At 43.9% G+C, this 19,000-nt stretch overlaps 1 protein-coding gene across 1 annotated transcript in view; it reads left to right on the forward strand.

The window, feature by feature from the left end:
* Positions 1-19,000, forward strand: part of ptk7b (protein tyrosine kinase 7b) — an 87,494-nt gene that overhangs the window by 63,017 nt on the left and 5,477 nt on the right. The window contains exons 3-14 of the mRNA XM_088934128.1: positions 2,025-2,127; positions 2,235-2,419; positions 4,871-5,018; positions 8,744-8,874; positions 10,084-10,350; positions 11,316-11,452; positions 11,907-12,042; positions 12,612-12,731; positions 13,129-13,278; positions 13,676-13,820; positions 15,433-15,560; positions 16,871-17,071. Coding sequence (XP_088790254.1) covers positions 2,025-2,127; positions 2,235-2,419; positions 4,871-5,018; positions 8,744-8,874; positions 10,084-10,350; positions 11,316-11,452; positions 11,907-12,042; positions 12,612-12,731; positions 13,129-13,278; positions 13,676-13,820; positions 15,433-15,560; positions 16,871-17,071 — 1,851 coding nt within the window. The remainder of the gene's footprint in view (positions 1-2,024; positions 2,128-2,234; positions 2,420-4,870; positions 5,019-8,743; positions 8,875-10,083; positions 10,351-11,315; positions 11,453-11,906; positions 12,043-12,611; positions 12,732-13,128; positions 13,279-13,675; positions 13,821-15,432; positions 15,561-16,870; positions 17,072-19,000) is intronic.

Here is a 19,000-nt window from a genome sequence, read left to right on the forward strand (position 1 = left end):
CTCCCGGGGCTGGGCGTCTGCCTGAGAGATGGCAATCAAATCCCAGGTGGGGAGGAGCAGCACGCGCCGCACATCCATCATCATTACAGAGGAGGTTTGAAGTTTTTCCATGCTGTGCACGGGATGTTCCACAGGCCCTCTATTCCCTCATGTCAGATTCCTCCTAAAGCTTTCCTATATTCTTCTGCTAATTATAGCCGCCGGTCATAGGCCAGGGGCTGATCAGTTAAAATCAGTGGGAGTCTGCTTCTCAGGGCACTTGGCTAATGATTGTGTGATCTTAACTTCTCTGTGTGTTTCCCAGCTGCAGTCCAGCCCACTCTTCTATGACTTCTCTCCGTACACTCTAGAGATGTATATGGATACACAAAACGCCCTTTTCACCTTAAGAATGGCATGCACGTGCTTGGTGTTGCTGCAGAGTGTTTAAAATGAGCACCCGTCTTGCAGTTTCACATTGCAGTCCCACAGTTACGGCTCCTGATCTGTTTTATCAGTTTTGCTACAGGCCTCATCTGGTCCAGAGCAGCTGTGGCTCTGGTGTGGACTTCGGCTTTCTTACTACAAGCTTTAACAAACAGGAATAGTGGCAACGGAGGGGAGATGTGTGGTTGCTGGTATGTGACTGATTTCCCTAGGACTTTGGCCAGGAATGAAGGCACAAAAACAAATATCAACCCCTACCTTTCATCTGTTTCTGAAGAGTGGTTCTTAACATTGCCCGTAGATTAGATAGAAAGGTCACACTTCACAGTTGCACAGCCCCACTGCACGCGTGCTGTGAAGGCTCAGAAAATACATAATTTACTGATCTCTGATAAACGCTGCTAATTCACCTGGGGCCCATGTGCGTAATGGGAGAGTGACTGCAGGTCTGTTGAAAAAGGGAATGTGAGATGTGGGATTCTATTTGCAGACATGAGGTTTCTTGTGCTCTGTGATGATGAGCAGATTCAAAATTCCATCTTTCTCTGGTCCCCGATGGAGACTTGGAGAGTTGACCATGAATCTGCTGCCAGTCACGATTTCTCCTCATACATAAATGATATAAACAGGCCTGTGTGAAGAAATACATCCCCCTCCCACACGCAAGGCAATCTCGCCAGCAAGCATAGTACAGGCTTAGAGCACCAAACTGTTTTAATATTTCCACAGCATCAGAGATTGAGTCTATTTTAGAGTTTTTTTACACAATTTCTAGCATTCAAATGCCTTCAGAATTTTCTGCCATTGGTCAGTCGAATTCTCAGACAGCTATTGGCTTCATACACCAATAGGATAGGCTGCCTTTTTGCCCAAGAATTTTGCCCAAAACTTATTTTAAAATGACTTAGAAACACTGCTTGATGCATAAAGTTTAAAGTATGTTTCTGTATCAATGTTGCAGATTTTTTCAACGCCCTGTGATACTAAGACTTCTACACCAACGTATACGGTTTTGTGTAAGAATTGTCCTTCACAGATGGGGTTGGGGCGGCAAATGGAACAACTCGTGTTTTCTTTTGTATCGTAATTTATTTTTTATTTTGCCTGTCGTTAATCTCGATGTCCGACAGATGAGACTTTTGATTCTAGTTGTCAGAAGTGTCGGTTCTTCTCTTACCTTCGTGACGTAGTAAGCAAGGGGTCCTCCTGCTGAAGTTTGGAGTGATTTAAATGCTGGGATTTTTTTACATACATTCTGAGATGACCGTTCTTCGTGGAGAATTCAGGAAGACGCGTCCTGCATAGGCGGATGTGTCCTACATAGCTTTTCTTCTGGTCTACCTGGTAAAAATGCTTGGCTTGAGATTTCAAAAGTAAATTCACTCTGAATTGTCTTCTGGTTTCCAAAACCAGCTTCAAAGCAAAATGCATGAAAACTAAACACCTTCACCATTCAGGTGCACTTCTTCCTCTCCAGTTTTTCTTCTTCAGTGGCCATGAGAGTGTGCTTTTTCCTGCCTTTGCCCACATTTGAGAAAACGCGCTTGGGTTTCGTCTCGTATTGTGTTGTGATCCTTGGCGTTCCGCTCTCTCCGCAGGGTTAGAGAGTGGGGGCGTGACCCTGAAGGAGCCCGCCTCCGAGGCGGAGATCCAGAGCTCCGCCCCAGTGACGCTCTCCTGCCACATCGACGGGCACCCGCGGTGAGTCCGACTCCCAGTCAGCGCACCGGCTAAGTAGAGTGACTCCTGTATACAACGCTGTAAAATTGTCAAGCTGACTGACTTTTTTTTTTTTGCTCTTTCTTCAGCCCTGCGTGCCAGTGGTTCAAAGATGGCACAAAACTGACGGAGAAAAGCCACCAGGTCAATAACAAGGAGCGCACGCTGACCATCAAGAGTGCCACCCCCGACGACAACGGGGTCTACTACTGCTGCGCCAAGAACGCGGCCGGCCAGGTCTGCAGCAGTGAAAACTTCACTCTCAACATTATAGGTGTGTGGCTGCCCGGCGTCGTGCATTTGACAACATGACCCAGCTTAGGGAAGCTAGAAGAGGACCAGCTTTTGGAAGGGCCACAGTGAAGCTCGGTTCTGTTACGCCCCCTCGGTTAACTTTTTTCGATTATATCCACGTGCTGTTCTGCAAAGCAGATACTTCTTCACAAAGGATGCACCTTTCTGACTGGATGTTGATAAGCGTTACCTGTGTTGCACACTTGTAAGGCGCTTTGATCCCATCTCAGATATGGCTTTGTTGTCTGTCGGCTCACTTGGGCTTCTCCAGACACTTCTTTCATTTTTTCAACCAGGTTCTCTGCTTAAAGGCCTGCAAATAAATGGGGGAGTGACTGTTTGTTTTTGTACAGGTTGATTGACTTTCAAGTATACTCCAGGTGAAAAGCAATGTATATAAGTCCCCCTTTGAGTTTGAACACCTGATAACCTTACAGCTGTACTAAAGGTTTTCTTTAAGCATTTGCAAAGGCATAATCCCTGTCTCGCAGCATTTTCTTTTCTGCTTTTAGAAACAAAAGAGTTGTCCTGAAACACAGCCATGCCTTTCAGTTCCCAAGGGAGTCTGTGGTGCACCTACTATCATAGGGCTTTGTTTGAGAAAACTGTCAAAATTCACAAGGCCATTTATCCATATTTAACTTGAGTTGTAGGGCAACTTAATTTTTTTTCTTATTTTGCTACTGTTTCTTTGTGGCTGTTTTGTTTGCCATCTAATCATTTTGTTCAAAGCTAAATATGTGCAGCCCAAAATCCGGGAATATTATTCTCATGAAGGGAGGGACCATAATCTAATTACCACCTCTTTTTATTGTTGAAGCATTCTCTTCCTTTTCCCAGGTTGTTACACACCATTCAGAACTGCCAGTGTGAGGAGGCCTGGTGTGGATATTAAGCTCCAATTACCTCTTTTTCCCACTGAGTATTAAAGTGCTGTTAGCATATTAAGTTACCTTCAGTTGAAAGTGGTGTGGATATTTGGCTCGGTTTACAGAGGAAAAGGCTTTTACTTATGTATGTGTGAGAAAACATTCCAGCCTAAAACACAAACAGGCAGTTCAGGCTTGGTGCTTGATTAGCTGTCTCTTCAGCGCGCATCTTAAACCTGCCCAGGACGTTCTGTAGCTCAGTGTGTCTCAGCCTTGTGTTTTCTCACACTCCAGGGAGATATTCTGTTTTCCAGGCTCTCATTAGTTAAAACAATTCAGGTGACTAATGAGTGGATTATTGCTGGAAAGAAGTAAGGGATAAACTGACTTTCGTTGTGTTGTTTTCTCATTTTTCAGACACTTAAAAACAGGACCTTGTTATCTTATGACATGGTTCCCAATCTGTGAAACATGAGACCTAATCGACTTAGGTTTTTTCTAAATCCTCTTCTGGTTTTAATCTGTATGTCGTGCAATCTGCCTAGATGTCGCAAAGGCTTACCTGCAGATTGTCTCCGGTAGAGATCTCGGGTTCACCCTGGCCTCCGCTTTGCACTGCTCTCCTACTCTGGCATGTCTGTGGGTGGCCTGAAAGTGTAGCTGCCTGAGGTTAAATGTATAGAGACCATTCTCAGCACTTGAAGAACTGCATTAATGACACGCAGAGCATCTTGCAAGCTCACGATCACACCTGTGATGCCTCACTTTTCTCTGTTTGTGTTAACCTCAACAGTTTAAGGTGAAGGGTCACATAAATCTGCTGTGTTCCTTCTATAAAGGAGGGTGATTTTGTTCCAAAGAAGCTTTACTGCCTACTGAAAGACTGTTAAATGTGTTTTCACATTGATTTTTAAATCTACTTGTGCAATTGTTAAACTAGTTGTCGTGTTACATCCAGGTAGCAGATTAAGTTGATCTGTTGCTGTCACTGCTGTTTTTTATTTCCATTTACCAGTTGATGTAGACTTTGAGAAGTCAGTTTCTCGCTGATATTTTGTGATAAGCCTTACGGGCTTTCATTAGGAATGTGCTTCCTGACCTCATTCATTCACACAGAGGCCAGGAGCCGTTGAAATGCTGCTGTTGAACCACCTGAAACCCAGTTTTGTCTGCTGTTAGCAGCATTTAATAAAAGCTGGTATGTGAGCAAGTCCTGTAACAGCGCAGCATGGTCCTATAAGCACAAGTGGAGAATAAGGCATTTCTACCTTTGACGGAAGTCTGTCTCCTTCCTAATTGTGTCTCCAGGAACAGATTATTCCAGTGTCCCCCCATTTTGCATTCGTTATCTGAAACAATCTGTATATTTTAAAGAGTTGTAATACAAGGAAAAGATCAGTTATTTTTTATAATTGGAATTTTAAAAAAATATTAGCCGTAATTTAATCCAGGTGCTCTGGAAATGAAGTTCCGGTTTTTTGCCTCAGCTTAATTTGTTTTTTCACTTGAATGAACTCGCTGAGACCCGAGAAGAGTAAACCGCTCTGCGTTTCCTCCCTCAGATAAGAGCTTCCCGCAGCCAGTGGTCAGCCCAGAGGACCAGGTGGTGAACAAGAACGAGGAGGCCGTGTTTCACTGCCAGTTCACCGCCGAGCCGCCCCCGCTACAGGAGTGGCTCCACGAGAACGAGCTCCTCGTCAACAAATCACGGTACTTCGGCTCCCCCTCGTCTCGGCAGGCCCGGCCCAACTGTCCCACGTTAAGTGGGGTACCGCAAGATGGCGTAATTTTCCAGTGGAAGTCTCAGGGTGTTGGTTTATATTTGCTTATTGGGGTGAGAAACCCACACAAGGATAAGTGCGCGGGGTTGTCAGAAATGTGCCCTTGGGGATAAAATTGAATCTACTAGCACAACAGCAAAAATCTGCTTCATTCCCATTGGTTTGCAACAGCCACCAATTTTTAACCCCTCTTTATCATCCAGAATTATCAGAATCTGTGCAGACCTGCAGGCAGGCAGAACACCCCTTTGCATTACTGCTCTTGCAGACTTAGCTCTCTGACAGGCAGTGCTTGCACAGCAGGCTTCCTATTTCAGAGAACATGCACATGCAATCCATTCTCTAACATCATTTAATGTGGTGAGGTCCGCGGTCTTCTGAGGCGAGTGAGGTTTTGTCAGACCAATGGGAGATTACTAGGGAGGCTCACATTTGTTGCACATGATTTTCATGTATGGAGCCATATAATTGCAGAGATTCTGTGATGCCTCTGTATTTTTGTTGGAACGTTTTTTTATTCCTTCTGAGGTGTCTGCAACTTTTGGTGTCTGTTGTGCTTTTGGAATTCTGTCCACTAAGAGAGTTTGACACCATATCAAAACAAGCAGCATTCCAGTGTAAAATAGTCTGTCTTCATTCCAGAAGCAAAAAGCAAAAGCCTAACATTTCAGGCAAAACACAGCTGACCGATGGCTCCACCTGCCAATAACTCCACGCTGAGTTGACATTATCTCAATTTTTGACTGATTGTGTGCTAAAGAGGTGTGCTGCAGGACCTATCACATAGGAATGCGGTTTCCTTGGTTATAAAAAAAGTGAAGTGGATGCTGTTTTGGAGCTCCTCTGGAATGAAATGTGCAGGCCATGAGGAATGTCCCAGAGATGGGGCCTCCTGCAGTCACTGGAGCGTTACAGAGCCATGGGGTCTGCGAAGCGTGTCCATCTGGTCAGTCCTGGAGCGCCGGAGAGGAAGTAACATGGCGGAAACAGAATGGCTTTGACCTGGGCAGAACAGAGCCGGAGGTGACTGGGTTGTTCTTGTGTGGCCTGCTTCCAATCACTGCCACGCTAGAATGTGCCCCCATGGTGATTCAAGTGGCATTTTGCCCCCTTGTAAAGTTGTCGGCCCGGCCTGTGGCGTCGGCAGCCTGAGCAGCGCGGTCTGTCTCCCAGGCTGGAGCTTCTCGCACATTTCTGTGAACAGGCCTCGCAGCAGGATGTGAACCACAGAGTGCGTGCTAGCAGCCAGAGGGGGAGGGTTGCTTGCTAGGATTGCCATAGGTAGCAGGATGTGCCATTTTTAAATTGGACAGAAAACATCAGTGTTCAGATGAGGTGGGAGCAATTCGGTCAAGCCAGTGTTGCTTTTCTGGAGCAGACTAAAGCTGTCTTTGTTCAGCACTTCACATTACAGCTGAAGTGTATTTCAACGTTAAAAGGTTTTGAATCTTACATCGGTGTTTGACAGAGAGGAATGTCTCGTGAAATCTGAGTTGGGATGAAGGGAGTACCTAGAGCTGAGAAAACTTGACTTTGTTCCAGCCCAGTTTAATAACTTATGTAATGTTATTATTAATATGATATATGAATGCACCAGTATGTCGGTACAGTAATTGCTCTGGAATTTTCTCATTCAGCGAAAAGTGGGAAGCATCACTTGGTACCATTCATGACTGCATGTACTGTCTAGGCAGTTCAGGAGATGAACATTTTATTGAATTGGTTTAGGGTTGAATTAGAGTAGTTCCCATCTCTATTGCTTCATCATGCTGATCTTGTCTAATGAAGCTTGTACAGAATCCTTGGGGTTGGGATCAGATTTGTTTTTTTTTGTATGGATATAGCACGCTGCATGCCACACTATATACAGTAAGCTCAAGAAGAGGTGGAATTGCAGCACTGTAGGTAAACTTTTCAATGGCCTCCATTAGCAGGAAGATCTGAGCCTCGAACTGACAGATTTCACTTTTAATTTGTCAGTCTTGGGTTGGATTACAATAGCAGTTATTAGTATTTCTTTCCCCTTAAGAGCAGCACTTGTTTTCTTTGTAGAGTAATAGGATGCATTTAAGTATGCACATGTCTGACGTGCAGAGATTATAAAGAGAAAAACAGGATGAGTTTCAGTCATGGATAGCTTTTTTTTTACTGAATTGAATAATTAAGCATTAGGACAAGGGTAGGAGAGTCTGAAAGGAGTTTTGAGTTTTAAGCAGAATCTGTAGAGAAACAGAATACTCCTTGTATTAAGCTTTACTTTTTGGTTTCAAATTAAAATGCACTAAATCTTCACTAATAAAGGTTTCTGTGCTTTGCCTGGCTTAAAAAGCAGATTTGCTAAGACATTCTTTAAAGACCAGAAGGAAATACATTTAAAAAGAACTGGATAAGAGAGTTTACAAAAAAAATGCACCGGCTCATTTATCATAGTTACATTTCTCCTCAATGGGGCAGTTTGACTGTTCAGCTTGTGAAACTGCCCTCAGGCCCCGTCTTCAAATAGACATCTCAGAGTCTGTCTCCAAAAGCAGAGGGTCCCTGTTGTACGGAAGTCTGCTGTTTTTAGAATTGCTAACAGCGCTTGTAATCCATTTCCAAGGCAAACATCGATATTTCTCATGCTGACCTGGGGTCTGGCAGATGTGACCTGCAGTATCCGTCTTAAGACAGGGTTTTCACACTGGACAGGGGCGTTCATGAGGATGGGGACATCACATCACAGTGTAAACCCTAGCCTTCAATGAAGAGAGCTGTGCATTTCCTGAATGTTAGACTTCAGATAATAATGGGCATCTTTAATTGTGCAGGCATTGCAGGGTTTTAGAAACTGTCAGTTAACTAAGGAGTTAGCACCATGCCTTTCACCATATGAAGTGTATCTTAGGCCCAGTAGTTACACTATATAGAAATAATGAATTTCACTGCTTGATAAATATTCCACAATGCAAGTGTCTGCTTAAAATGACATAAACACAGGCCACATACAGTTTAGATTTAAATTGCCATGATCTTTCTCTATTTAGAAGATGGTAAATCTGTAGCATGCCTTAGTTTTTAATGCTTTTATCCATTTTCATTACCTTCATATACCTGTACTGGTAGGGGGGTGTTTACCCAAAACAGTACTATAATTTAAGATAATCCAAATATTAAAGCTCATTGTTTTTCAACCTGTTAGTGTTACATTAGTGTATGGATAAAGGGAATTTACATATTTTCTTGGAGGTTTGGGGTGGTTAATCGTTATAGCTTTAGGCAATTTCCCTTAATATGAGCTTTAAAACCACAACAATAGTCATGTGTAGAAGGAATCAAGGCATTGCCTATGATACATGATTTCAATTATTTCCTTTGTCCTTTGTGAGTTTCTTGACAAAGTTTTCTGACTGTTGATTTTGCCTCCAGCCAGTCAGAACTGAAAAACTCTTAAGTACAGCCCACCACGTGTATTACTGCAACTGGGAGCAATCCCAATCAGATCACTTTATTAGGAATGAGTGGTGACTACAAAGGCTTGCAATGTAGTGTCCCTTCCCTCTGCTCTGGAGCTCCTTTTGCTAGTAGTGGGTAAGGGACTGGATATACAATGCGTCTACAGTGCAGACCTGTGCGTACTGTTCTGCTCTTGCTAATGTGTTTGTGCTCTCTCTCCAGGGTGGTCGTGTTCCCCAACGGTACCCTCCTGATCACACAGGTGAAGCCCCGCAACACAGGGCTGTACAAGTGTGTGGCGCAAGGCGTGCGAGGGAACCGCGTCACGCAGCAGGCATCGCTCAGGCTGGCGGGTACGACCTCAGGCGCCTTCGCACTGCATTCGAGCAGAGAGCGGCCCGGGATTTCCTCTCGTTTCGCACGCTTTCCTGCCACAAAGATAATTCCTGAATGCTTCTGAGGTCAGGGGGAATCTTTCACCAAGTGCAAGGAGACCTACATGTGCTGATTCCAGAGGACTCGCGTCTAGAGAGCTTGGTCAATGTCTGAACGTTTCCAAAAAAAAAATGAATTTTAAGACCCTGCTAATAGAGTGTACCATAAACTTCCAAAGTCTTTTTTTTTCCTTTTTCAATCATTTGTAGAAGAGTACTTGTGTTTCTTTTATACATTTTTCCTGGTTATGCATTTATTAACTGTAATATTTACTTCTACCTTTGCTGCCAAAACAAAGAAATCATACCCTGCCTGCCTTTTCTGGGTCTAACAGTTGTCCTAGTCTTGCTTTTCCTGCTTCAAAAGCTCTGCCCTGCTGCTTTCTTTAACAGCCCCATTGATTCTCTCAGTGGGACGGGGCCTCTGGCTCCTCTCTCCCGCTCTCTCGGCCCGGCCTGTGAGCTGCAGCCGGTTGTGCCCTCACAGTGGCACGGTGGCTGCCATTGTGAGGCCTTTAGTGCTGGACCTTTTTAAGCAGGTACCCTCGGGCCGCGCATGTGGCGCATTAACCTAATGAGCCAAGGCCCTACCTAAGTGCATTAATTCACTTAATCTGACGCTAATCCATTACAGTCTTAAACCAGATTGTGTCATGGCTACTCGGAATTTATAACGGGTAAGCCAATTCTATAGTTTATGTACTTAAAATACCATTTAAAATGTTTTACATAACCGACTAATATTCCTGACCTGCTTGGTGTGCAGCAGTGAGTGTGTGCAGACTGAGTGTTTAATGGCTTCCACCAGACTCCCTGAACATACAAATGACTTCCAGCTTGTCAAAAGGGAACTGCTATTTTCTAAATTGGCAATTTAGTCTCTTCCTCTTCCGAATTGTTTGGCAGGACTGTTTGAATAATGCTGATAGTGTTTGTTGGGCTGCTGCATCATTAGACGTTTGCCATGTTTTCGGGACCATTTTCAGGCTTGTGCAGAGATGGTGGGCCATTAGCAGGCTTGTGTGAGCGACCGAGCTGGACAGGTCACTTCTGTCGTGATGAAGGCTGCTTATTGCATAACGGTGAATTCTGTGAGGGCGAAATCAACGTTTTCCGATTGTATCCCAGAACTGGAGGACATGCTTCCGGCGATGTCGAAGGTGTTCACGGCGGACACGATGCAGCGTGTGCCCTGCCGCCCGCCCCGAGGGCACCCCGAGCCGGAGGTGTGGTGGGAGAGGGAAGGGCAACGCGTCCCCGCCAGCGGGCGGCTCTCCCAGGACGGCGTCGACCTCGTCTTCAGCCCCACTGAGGAGGGGGACGCGGGCGCCTACACCTGCGTGGCAGAGAACAAGGCGGGGCGGCGGATGCAGGAGCTCATGGTCACCGTCGCAAGTGAGCAGCGCCGCTCTTCGCCGGCAGCACAACACCCGGAAAACGGCTGTAACCTTTCTTCACCAGATTAAGGAAACCAGCGTTTTGTGTTGGCAGCTGCACATGTGGAATGAGCCATTATGTTGACTCTGTGAGGAAATTGGATGCAGATGGTGCTGGTTGCTTAAACTGCTGTGAATTAAGATTTTCAGTGTTGGACTGACTCTGCCTGCCTCCTATGCCTGTAATGACACTAGCAAAAAAAGATGATTTGTTAGCACTAAGTATTATCAAAGTATTGCCTTGTTAGAAGCTGACCTTCTGTAGTGCAGAACGGGTTACAGCATGGTATGGTTGTGACTTCCATTAAACAATAGTGCACTTTGACCCGAAGTCTTTAGATCAACAGGTTGGGAAACAGATGCTGAAAGCCTCCCTTATATTGAAGCTTAGGTGTCGGGCGCTGACTGAGGAAAGGTGGGACTTCAGAAGGTTTTTCAAAAGATGTATGTTGTGGAGTCTACAATAAAGACAGACCTTTACGTTAAGCAAAACTGATTTGGAATTGGACATGTTCTGAAAGAATTTTATAGTTTTGGTTTCTGTAATATCAATAGGTGATCAGTCTAGCACAATATTGCAAACACAGGAGGAGAGGTCTTTCAAAAATTTGCAGATCTTGAATATTCAGAATTGTTGATAGATTTTTTTTTAAATGCGACTGTTTCTTGATTTTTTTGTGTCTTTTAAAGGAATTTAATTTGATACAAGCACATGCAGTACTTATAAAGCACTTACTTGTACATGTAATGTCATAATATGGTTTGTCATTTCAGGAACAAAAATGTCATCACTTATTATCATGTGAAACAAACACTTATGGACCTCAGCTCCTGTGTATAAGAGGGTGGCACTGTACTTTTTAAAGACGGAGACATGGGGATGGAGTGTGTTTTTGTAAAGTCCAGTTTTGTGTGCACTTCCAGCTGCCCCGGAGTGGGTGACAAAGCCCGTGGACAGCAACCTGGAGGAAGGGAAGCCTGGGTTCCTGCACTGCCACACTAGGGCCACACCTGAGCCCCAGGTCACCTGGTTCCGGAACAACAATGAGATCCGCTTTGAGGTGAGGGACTGGGGGAAAGTGTGCTCACTCATGCACACACAAAGCTTTCCCTGCAGCGGGCCAAATCTGTGCATCCTGAAGACAAACTATACCGATGAGCCCAGCTGCTGAAAAGCCTTTCTTGCTGCACTAAAGCTGGAAAGGACGGCGCAAATATTTTCCTGCCTTGCTTGAGTAATGGTGCTCTCTATAGCCGTGGGCAAGTGACAGTCAGCAGAAAGAACTTGACAGTCTGCAGTCTGAATTAGTTCCTGTTCTAGTTCTGTTCATTCACAGCTCAAGTTGAAGAAAAATGTCAACCGTTTTGTGAATGATCTTAAGAATTCGCTTGTTACAAAATCAGTTTATTGGATGGAACAGCATGGAATATTTTTAGGATTAAGTGCATAAAAGCCTTTATTCAAATCCAAAGAATATTTTTGCCAGCTCCTTATCTAAAATGTTTTTATTCTAGGATGGCCGTTTTACGCTGTTTCCAAACGGGTCCCTGCGCATTAATAATGTGGAGGTGTATGATGGGACAGTTTATCGGTGTCAGGCCGAAACCGAGGCTGGGATTATCCTGGGTCAGGCTCGCGTGCACGTCCTGGGTAAGGCTCTCCATTTAACCTAGATTTCCAGTCAAAGTGAGACTTCAGAAGGAATGCTGTTGCAACCCCCTTTGAAATCAGCGTTCATCTTAATTCGTGGCCCGAACCTCTAGAGGTTGTTACTGAACAACATTAATGAACAGCGCTAAGGTTTGTTAACAACATTAATAAACCTTGGAAAGATTGTCTAATTTCTACCTCCATGTTGGTTTATCAAATCTTTTTTGATGGTTTTGAACGATGAAGATGTGTGGTTGCAACCAGACATGTTAACTGGTGTGGAGGGGTATCCCCTTTATTTTCCCTGTGTTATATTAAGGTACCAAAGAGTAGTTTTAATTATCAGCCAGCCTGCATTGAATGTGCATAAATGAACAATCCAAGATGTGAATTGTGATCTTAAAATCCCCTTCAGATTCCACAAGTGATCAATTTAGGTTGTAAGGTCTCTCTTGCCACTCTCCAAGATGGATAGCTTGTACTATTTTTTGCATTTGTACATTTTGTGCTCTGTACTTAATGGCTGCCCTTCTCTCCTCTCTTCTCATACCATCATGGCTCTGTTTCAGAAAAACTGAAGTTCACCCCTCCTCCCCAGCCAGTGCAGTGCATGGAGCTGGATAAAGAGATCAGTGTGCAGTGCTCAGCCAAGGGCCGAGAGCCCCCCACCATCCAGTGGATTAAAGCAGGTCGGTGATTCTGCAGGGGCTCAAAAGAGCACTCCACACCACCTCTCACCTTCATGCAGGCCAAGGGCTCCCGAGCAAGAGTGAAGTTTGCAAGCGCGAGGAGGCCGTGGGGCAGATCGAGCTCCTCCAGTTCACTCCGTTCAAATTAGGTTAAAGCAATAACTGCGGTAGATCTCCGCACACCACATGTGCGGACTAAGCTACTCAAATTTTAAAAATCCAACCTTGCATTTAGGAGTCCATACTGCTTCACTCAAATCACAAAGCAGTCAGTCGGCTTCAATAATGACTGCTTGAAGCCTTTCGTAAGACTCCCGTTTTGGCCCAGCTTTGACAGGGGGTGCTCTTGTGCTCCAGTGTGGTGGTGGTGATGCAGACCTGTTTGTTCATCCTTCAGATGGCAGCAGCATCCCCTCCAGTGCGAAGCAGAGGAGCGGGACGCTCCACTTCCTCAAAGTATCTCGCAGTGACGCTGGCAACTACACCTGCATTGCCTCCAACAGCCTGCAGGGGGAGATCCGTGCTGTGGTGCATCTCAATGTGGCAGGTAAGGTAGTCCTCCCATGCAGGTGGGGCCGATCTTCTGCAAGCAAAAAGCCATGCAAGTACAGCCCAGTGAATCAGAGAGCTACAAACTTCTGCATATTTAGAATGTAGTGAATATTAATTTGGAAGGCAAGACCAACCTGTTGCTTGGTCTTGTACGCAGTGTTTGCATTCATAGTTGGGCACCAGCTGTTTTAGGTATGCTTTCCTTCAGAATTAGAAGCTCATTCGTTAGTTTCCACACTGCTGACTGGGCAAGCAAATACTCCTATCGTTGTATTTTTAATACTTGTAATTAGTAACTTTTATGTGTGTGTGTTGAAAGAGACACCTTCCCCACAAAACACCCACCTGACCTAGTCGATTTCTTCTTTTACTCTGCCTGGCCTTTGCCTCAGTGTTCATACTCTTCAAGCTGGAGCCTGAGAATACCACAGTGTACCAGGGTCACACCGCCATACTGCACTGCCAGGCCACTGGAGACCCTGAGCCCTACATACAGTGGATGATCAAGGACAAGATCCTGGACTCCAGCAAAAGCAGGTTTGATTCACACCAGAAAAAACACCCTCCATTTCATTTACTATATTGTGTATAATTTCCATTGTTTTTGCCTGTGTCTTGATTTATTGTATGGATGTCATTACACCATAGTCTAAAGCTGTAGTCTTAATAATAATTACTTACACTTTCTGGACACTCCACTCAAAGCGCTTTACACGGGTAATGGGGACTCCCCTCCACCACCAGTGTGTAGCCCCCACCTGGATGATGTGATGGCAGCCATAGTGTGCCAGTATGCTCGCCACACACCAGCTCTCAGTGGGGAAGAGAACATCGTAATGAAGCCAGTTCTTAGATGGGGATTATTAGGAGGCCATGATTCGTAAAGGCCAATAGTAAATTTGGCCAGGATGCCTGGGTAACACCCCTACATGTCTTGAGAAATGGCCACAGAGTCAGGACCTCGTTTTTACCTCTCATTTAAAGGAGGGTGCCTTTTTACAGTATAGTGTCCCCATCACTATACTGGGGCATTAGGACCCACACAGACCGCAGGGTGAGCGCCCCCTACTGGCTCCTCTTACTAACTCTTCCAGCAGCAACCTTAGATTTCCCAGGAGGTTGGCCATCCAGGTACTGACCAGGCTCACACCTGCTGAGCTTCAGTGGCTGCCAGTTGAGTTGCAGGGTGATATGGCTGCTGGCTATGTTGCAATCTTGACAGGCTCATCTGTTCTCTTGTTCATTCAGACCTTTTTTGTGTGACCTGCTGTTGTATACTAGAGCCCTATATGGTCTTTGGCAGAGAAATGAAAAATTATACTGAGTTAAGCTTTCTCTGGCATTTGCCATAGAAATGTAATCAGAATAACTTTAATTGTCTTTGTTTTCTAATATAAATTTTGTATACAGCTTGTTTTTTTTTCATCTTTAGAGTTAAATGCTTATTTGTTCAGCCTTGTAAATCTACTCACTTGGATGCCTGGTTAATGGTGGCTGGCTATTTTCCTATTATTTCTTTAATTACTGTTAGAGAGTGAGCTTTCTCCTTGTTTATTTTGTTTCAGTGAAATGCCTTTGGTCACGCAATCCCCTCAGAGTGCTGCAGGCAGTAGAATTTTGTCTTGTAAAGGGGGAAAAGGTTAGCCATCAAGGCTAATAGGATCTGGGGTTAAATGATTTGGCATGTGGTCTTCCCGAGGTTCCTAAGAAATTTAGTTTTTGTGTGTTTGGCATAGTTGGTTCAGAATCATATTTCTCTTGATTAACATAACTTCATGGCCATCAACTAGAAATATTTAATTTGGAAGCAGTGTTGTACCCTGAGATCTGGGTTAATGGATGTCGTACATATTTAAGGCTTCCTCTACAATGTACGTTTTTGTAAAAGATTTCTTAAGGTCCATATATGTGGATACTCTAGCTGCATCAGTGACTTTCACAACCCTGTAAACAAATACATTCTAAATTTCACATTGGCCAGTGTGCAGCTAGAGACTAAATCGTCCATGTAGATGCAGACTTCTTATGAAAGGTTTGCCTTCGCAATAGGTCAAGGAATGCCTGTAAAAGCTTTAAAACGGAACCAGTAGCGTCCTGTGTGTTCTTTGCTAGTTAGTAATTTTTGGCCCCTTTCTTCTTTGTCTCCCAGATTTCAGAAGATGCCAAATGGCTCCTTGATCATCAGGGATGTGACCACAGAGGACACAGGGAAATACACTTGCATAGCTGGAAACAGCTGTAACATCAGATCAAGCGGAGCTCAGCTCTACGTTGTAGGTAAGAGGATGCAGATCATTACAGTGAATGAGCTTTCTGTCATAGATTATATTTACCCAGTTAATGTTGCTTGACAATTTTATCCACCAGCCCAAAATTTAATAAAAAACCATAAGCAATGAATTGTCCCATATTTTTTATGTTTGATTAAATAGAAATGTTGTGTAGCTCCTGTAAGTATCTGTTTACATGCTTTTAATCTGTAACATCAGTGTTGCAAGTTCTTTAAAGACCATGTAGACAGGACATTGAATTCAATGTCTCATCCGAAGGACAGCACCTCCTCCTGGTCACTATTCTGGGCCAGTGGTCTTGGAAACGGATTCAGAGGAAGGAGTGCCCCCTACTGGTCCATCAAAAAAAACATTTTTTCTTGGAGATCTGCTGACCATGTCCAGGCTTGTTTAGTTTCTGTGATCTGACATCAGTCTATAAACCTGGGGATGCTGCTAGTCTGAATTCATCCACATTCCTGCTTATTTTCCTTTTATAGGAAGGATAAACTAAGTACACAGATAGAAGAAAGGGTATTCTGGCTGATGTGCTATTCGGTTATGGGGATTATGTAATTGCTGCCAGTTGGAGTGCAGAGACATTGGTTTGCAAAGGTTGTACAGGATCTAACAGAATACTAAAGTGTCTTTATTCAGCAGGCATCTAAGGCCAAGGGCCAGCATGTACCTATTATATCTGGACAAGAAACAGCCTCAGCTCTGAAAATAAGTCACAAGGATGGAGAGAGTAATTGAATCAAGCTGCTGTAAATGGCTTATATTCAATTATGAAAGTTATAAATAAAAAGGGTCACTTTAGTCCATAACTTTAAGGTGACCATTTATTTGACGTCTGTGCAGTAACTTAATCTTGATTGATTTAATGCAGTAGATAGTTTAATGCAATAAACACTTTCTATAAGATTTAATTGACTTCTTTGTGAGTTGCCTTTCATCCAAATTAGGTTATAAACAAGGTTTACTATTGCTTGTGTCCATCTGTAAAAGAATGCTTGTGATGTGTCACTTTATAGAAAAGTAGGAAAAGGATATGTTCAACGGTTATAATTAGGGGCTTTGTCCACAGGTGTTCATTTGATAATATTCACTTAAGAGATGGTACAGCTGTCCACATTGTATCTCTGCTATAACCGTGATGCTAATATTGTCACTTAAATGTGGGCCATGAGTTGTGCGATAGTTTGTGTTTGATAGGCTGACCAGCAAGGATAAAGTGTAGCTTTTTTTCTCTGAATGACAGAGTAAAGACGAAAGTGAGGCAATGATTAGGCTCTGAAGAAATTCAATCTTTTGCAGAAAAGCCCATGACGAAGGTGGGGGAGGAGGATGAGAAGGCCCCCTACAAGATGATCCAGACCATCGGGCTGTCCGTGGGGGCGGCAGTGGCCTACATCATCATCGTCCTGGGCCTGATGTTCTATTGTAAGAAGCGTCGCAACGCCAAGAGGCTGCAGAAGAGCGCCGAGGGAGAGGAGCCCGAGATGGAGTGTCTGAACGGTGAGAGTCCGAGCGGGGCGCCGCTCACCCCGGTCCCGGAGCGAAGCTGCAATGCTCGTCCCCAAGCCGGGAATAACTCCCAGAAGGTGCTGAAAATGTTTCATGTCCCGGAAGATCCAAGGGAAGACCAGAGCAGGATTCTATTAATATTAACACAGGGACAGAGGAATACTGTAGCTACTATTTGCGAAACGACCAGTAAAAGCTGCACCTGTTTGTCTAGCATTGCTAGATTATTAGTATGGTCAACTAAGAAGCTGAAAAGAAGTGAAGGGTAAAATAAGCGTCGGGGATGATGAGGCTGTGTAGTATTCTGCACATACTGTACTTGAGCAGCCATAGAGAATTAACTTTGGCATCCCTGCGGTAGAGGCGCTGGCTCTGGAAAAGGCCATCGCTTGTACCAGTCTTTCCAAAGGTATGCAAAAGGCAGAAGTAATGCTAAAAGTTTGCATTATGTACTAATACTGTTAGTAAAATTGAATACACCTGTAAAGACGTTGTGAGTTAGCTTAATGTCTAGGCAGTCACATACTTGGTTGGGTTCAGAATTACAGTACCTGCCCCATTATACCCATGTATAGAATGGAATTGCGCATAACATGGTAAGGTCTGTAGGTCCAGGTTCCCACATATAGTAATGCAGTTTGGCTTGAGTGCTCCATATAAGCAGTGTGAAGCATGTTAGACGACTGAATCTAAGTCTTTCTCTGGTACAATAGGGCTAGGTATGGTGGGCAGAGTGGGGGGGGGAGAGTAAATTCAACTGCATTTTCAAAAGATACAAGATGCAGAGTCTGCATTGTGTAGGATGGCTTGACATGGGATCAGACTGTTCCAGGCAAAGACAAGAGCACTGCAGTAAAATAAACAGACTGCTTTACTTTCATGAATCTGTAATAACATCAATTGCAGTCTGGCAATATGCAACAAACGCAAAGCACTTAGATGAACCTGATATTAGCGCAAGCATGGGGAAGGCTGTGACACTTCATTTAATAATAAGAGGCATTAGTGGGTTTCTGTATGTGAGGAAATTTGCTGATAATTAAGCTTCATAATCATTTTTAGAAATATTTTTTTAAGCAGCAACACTTATTTGAGGCATGTGATGTACTTTTTAAGATGCGAGCAAATCAAGTTTTATTTTTTTCTCCACTGGTTTTCCTTTTAAACAGAGCGGCCCTGTAACCTTCAGTAATAAGAAGGCCACTGTTGGCAGGTGCCAGTGCCTGCTTCAAGTAGCAAAGCCTATATATCATAACAGAAACTCAGACATGCAAGAACCTGCAGCAGTGGTTTTCTTTTTTACATTGCGTTTAACTTGAAACTAGAACATATGGATTGTCTAAAGCTCTTGATTGAAATGCATTGTTTTTTCAAAGTAAAAACAAACTGTCAGGGTTAAAAAAACTAGTATTAAACTTTACAGCCTACAGCATCCTTGAATTCTCATTTTTATTTCTAGGTTAAAATCTAAAAAAAGAATTTAGCGCTAGATGAAGGCTAAATTTTAAACTGGTGAAGTAGTTGCTTCTAGTTACATACAGCTATTAGATTGGATTGTTGGCATTGTACATCCAGCATTACAAAACCACACAAACTCCCATTTCTTGACCCCTGACTTAAAAAAGGAGTGCTACTGTACCTCATTAGTGGGAGGGCTTTCTGTGGTATTGCAAGAAGCAAAGAGGCATAATTGTGTGTTTTTAAACGTTTCAACCCCGATCTGTTGTTAGTTTCTTCAACACTCAGCTCAGTCCTCCACTGTCCTGGAAAAGAGGTCTAACAAATGTAACCACTGTAGGGCTGACCACGTACATGGCTGTGTAGGGCCTTGTACTGACATGCCACTGGAGAGTATACCATCTTACAGATGCTTTTTTACATGCAAATTATCCACATATAGTAGGTATTTGTTTCTGCATT

The sequence above is a fragment of the Atractosteus spatula genome, chromosome 15 (assembly GCF_055471065.1).
Source record: "Atractosteus spatula isolate fAtrSpa1 chromosome 15, fAtrSpa1.hap1, whole genome shotgun sequence".
Classification (NCBI taxonomy): domain Eukaryota; kingdom Metazoa; phylum Chordata; class Actinopteri; order Semionotiformes; family Lepisosteidae; genus Atractosteus; species Atractosteus spatula.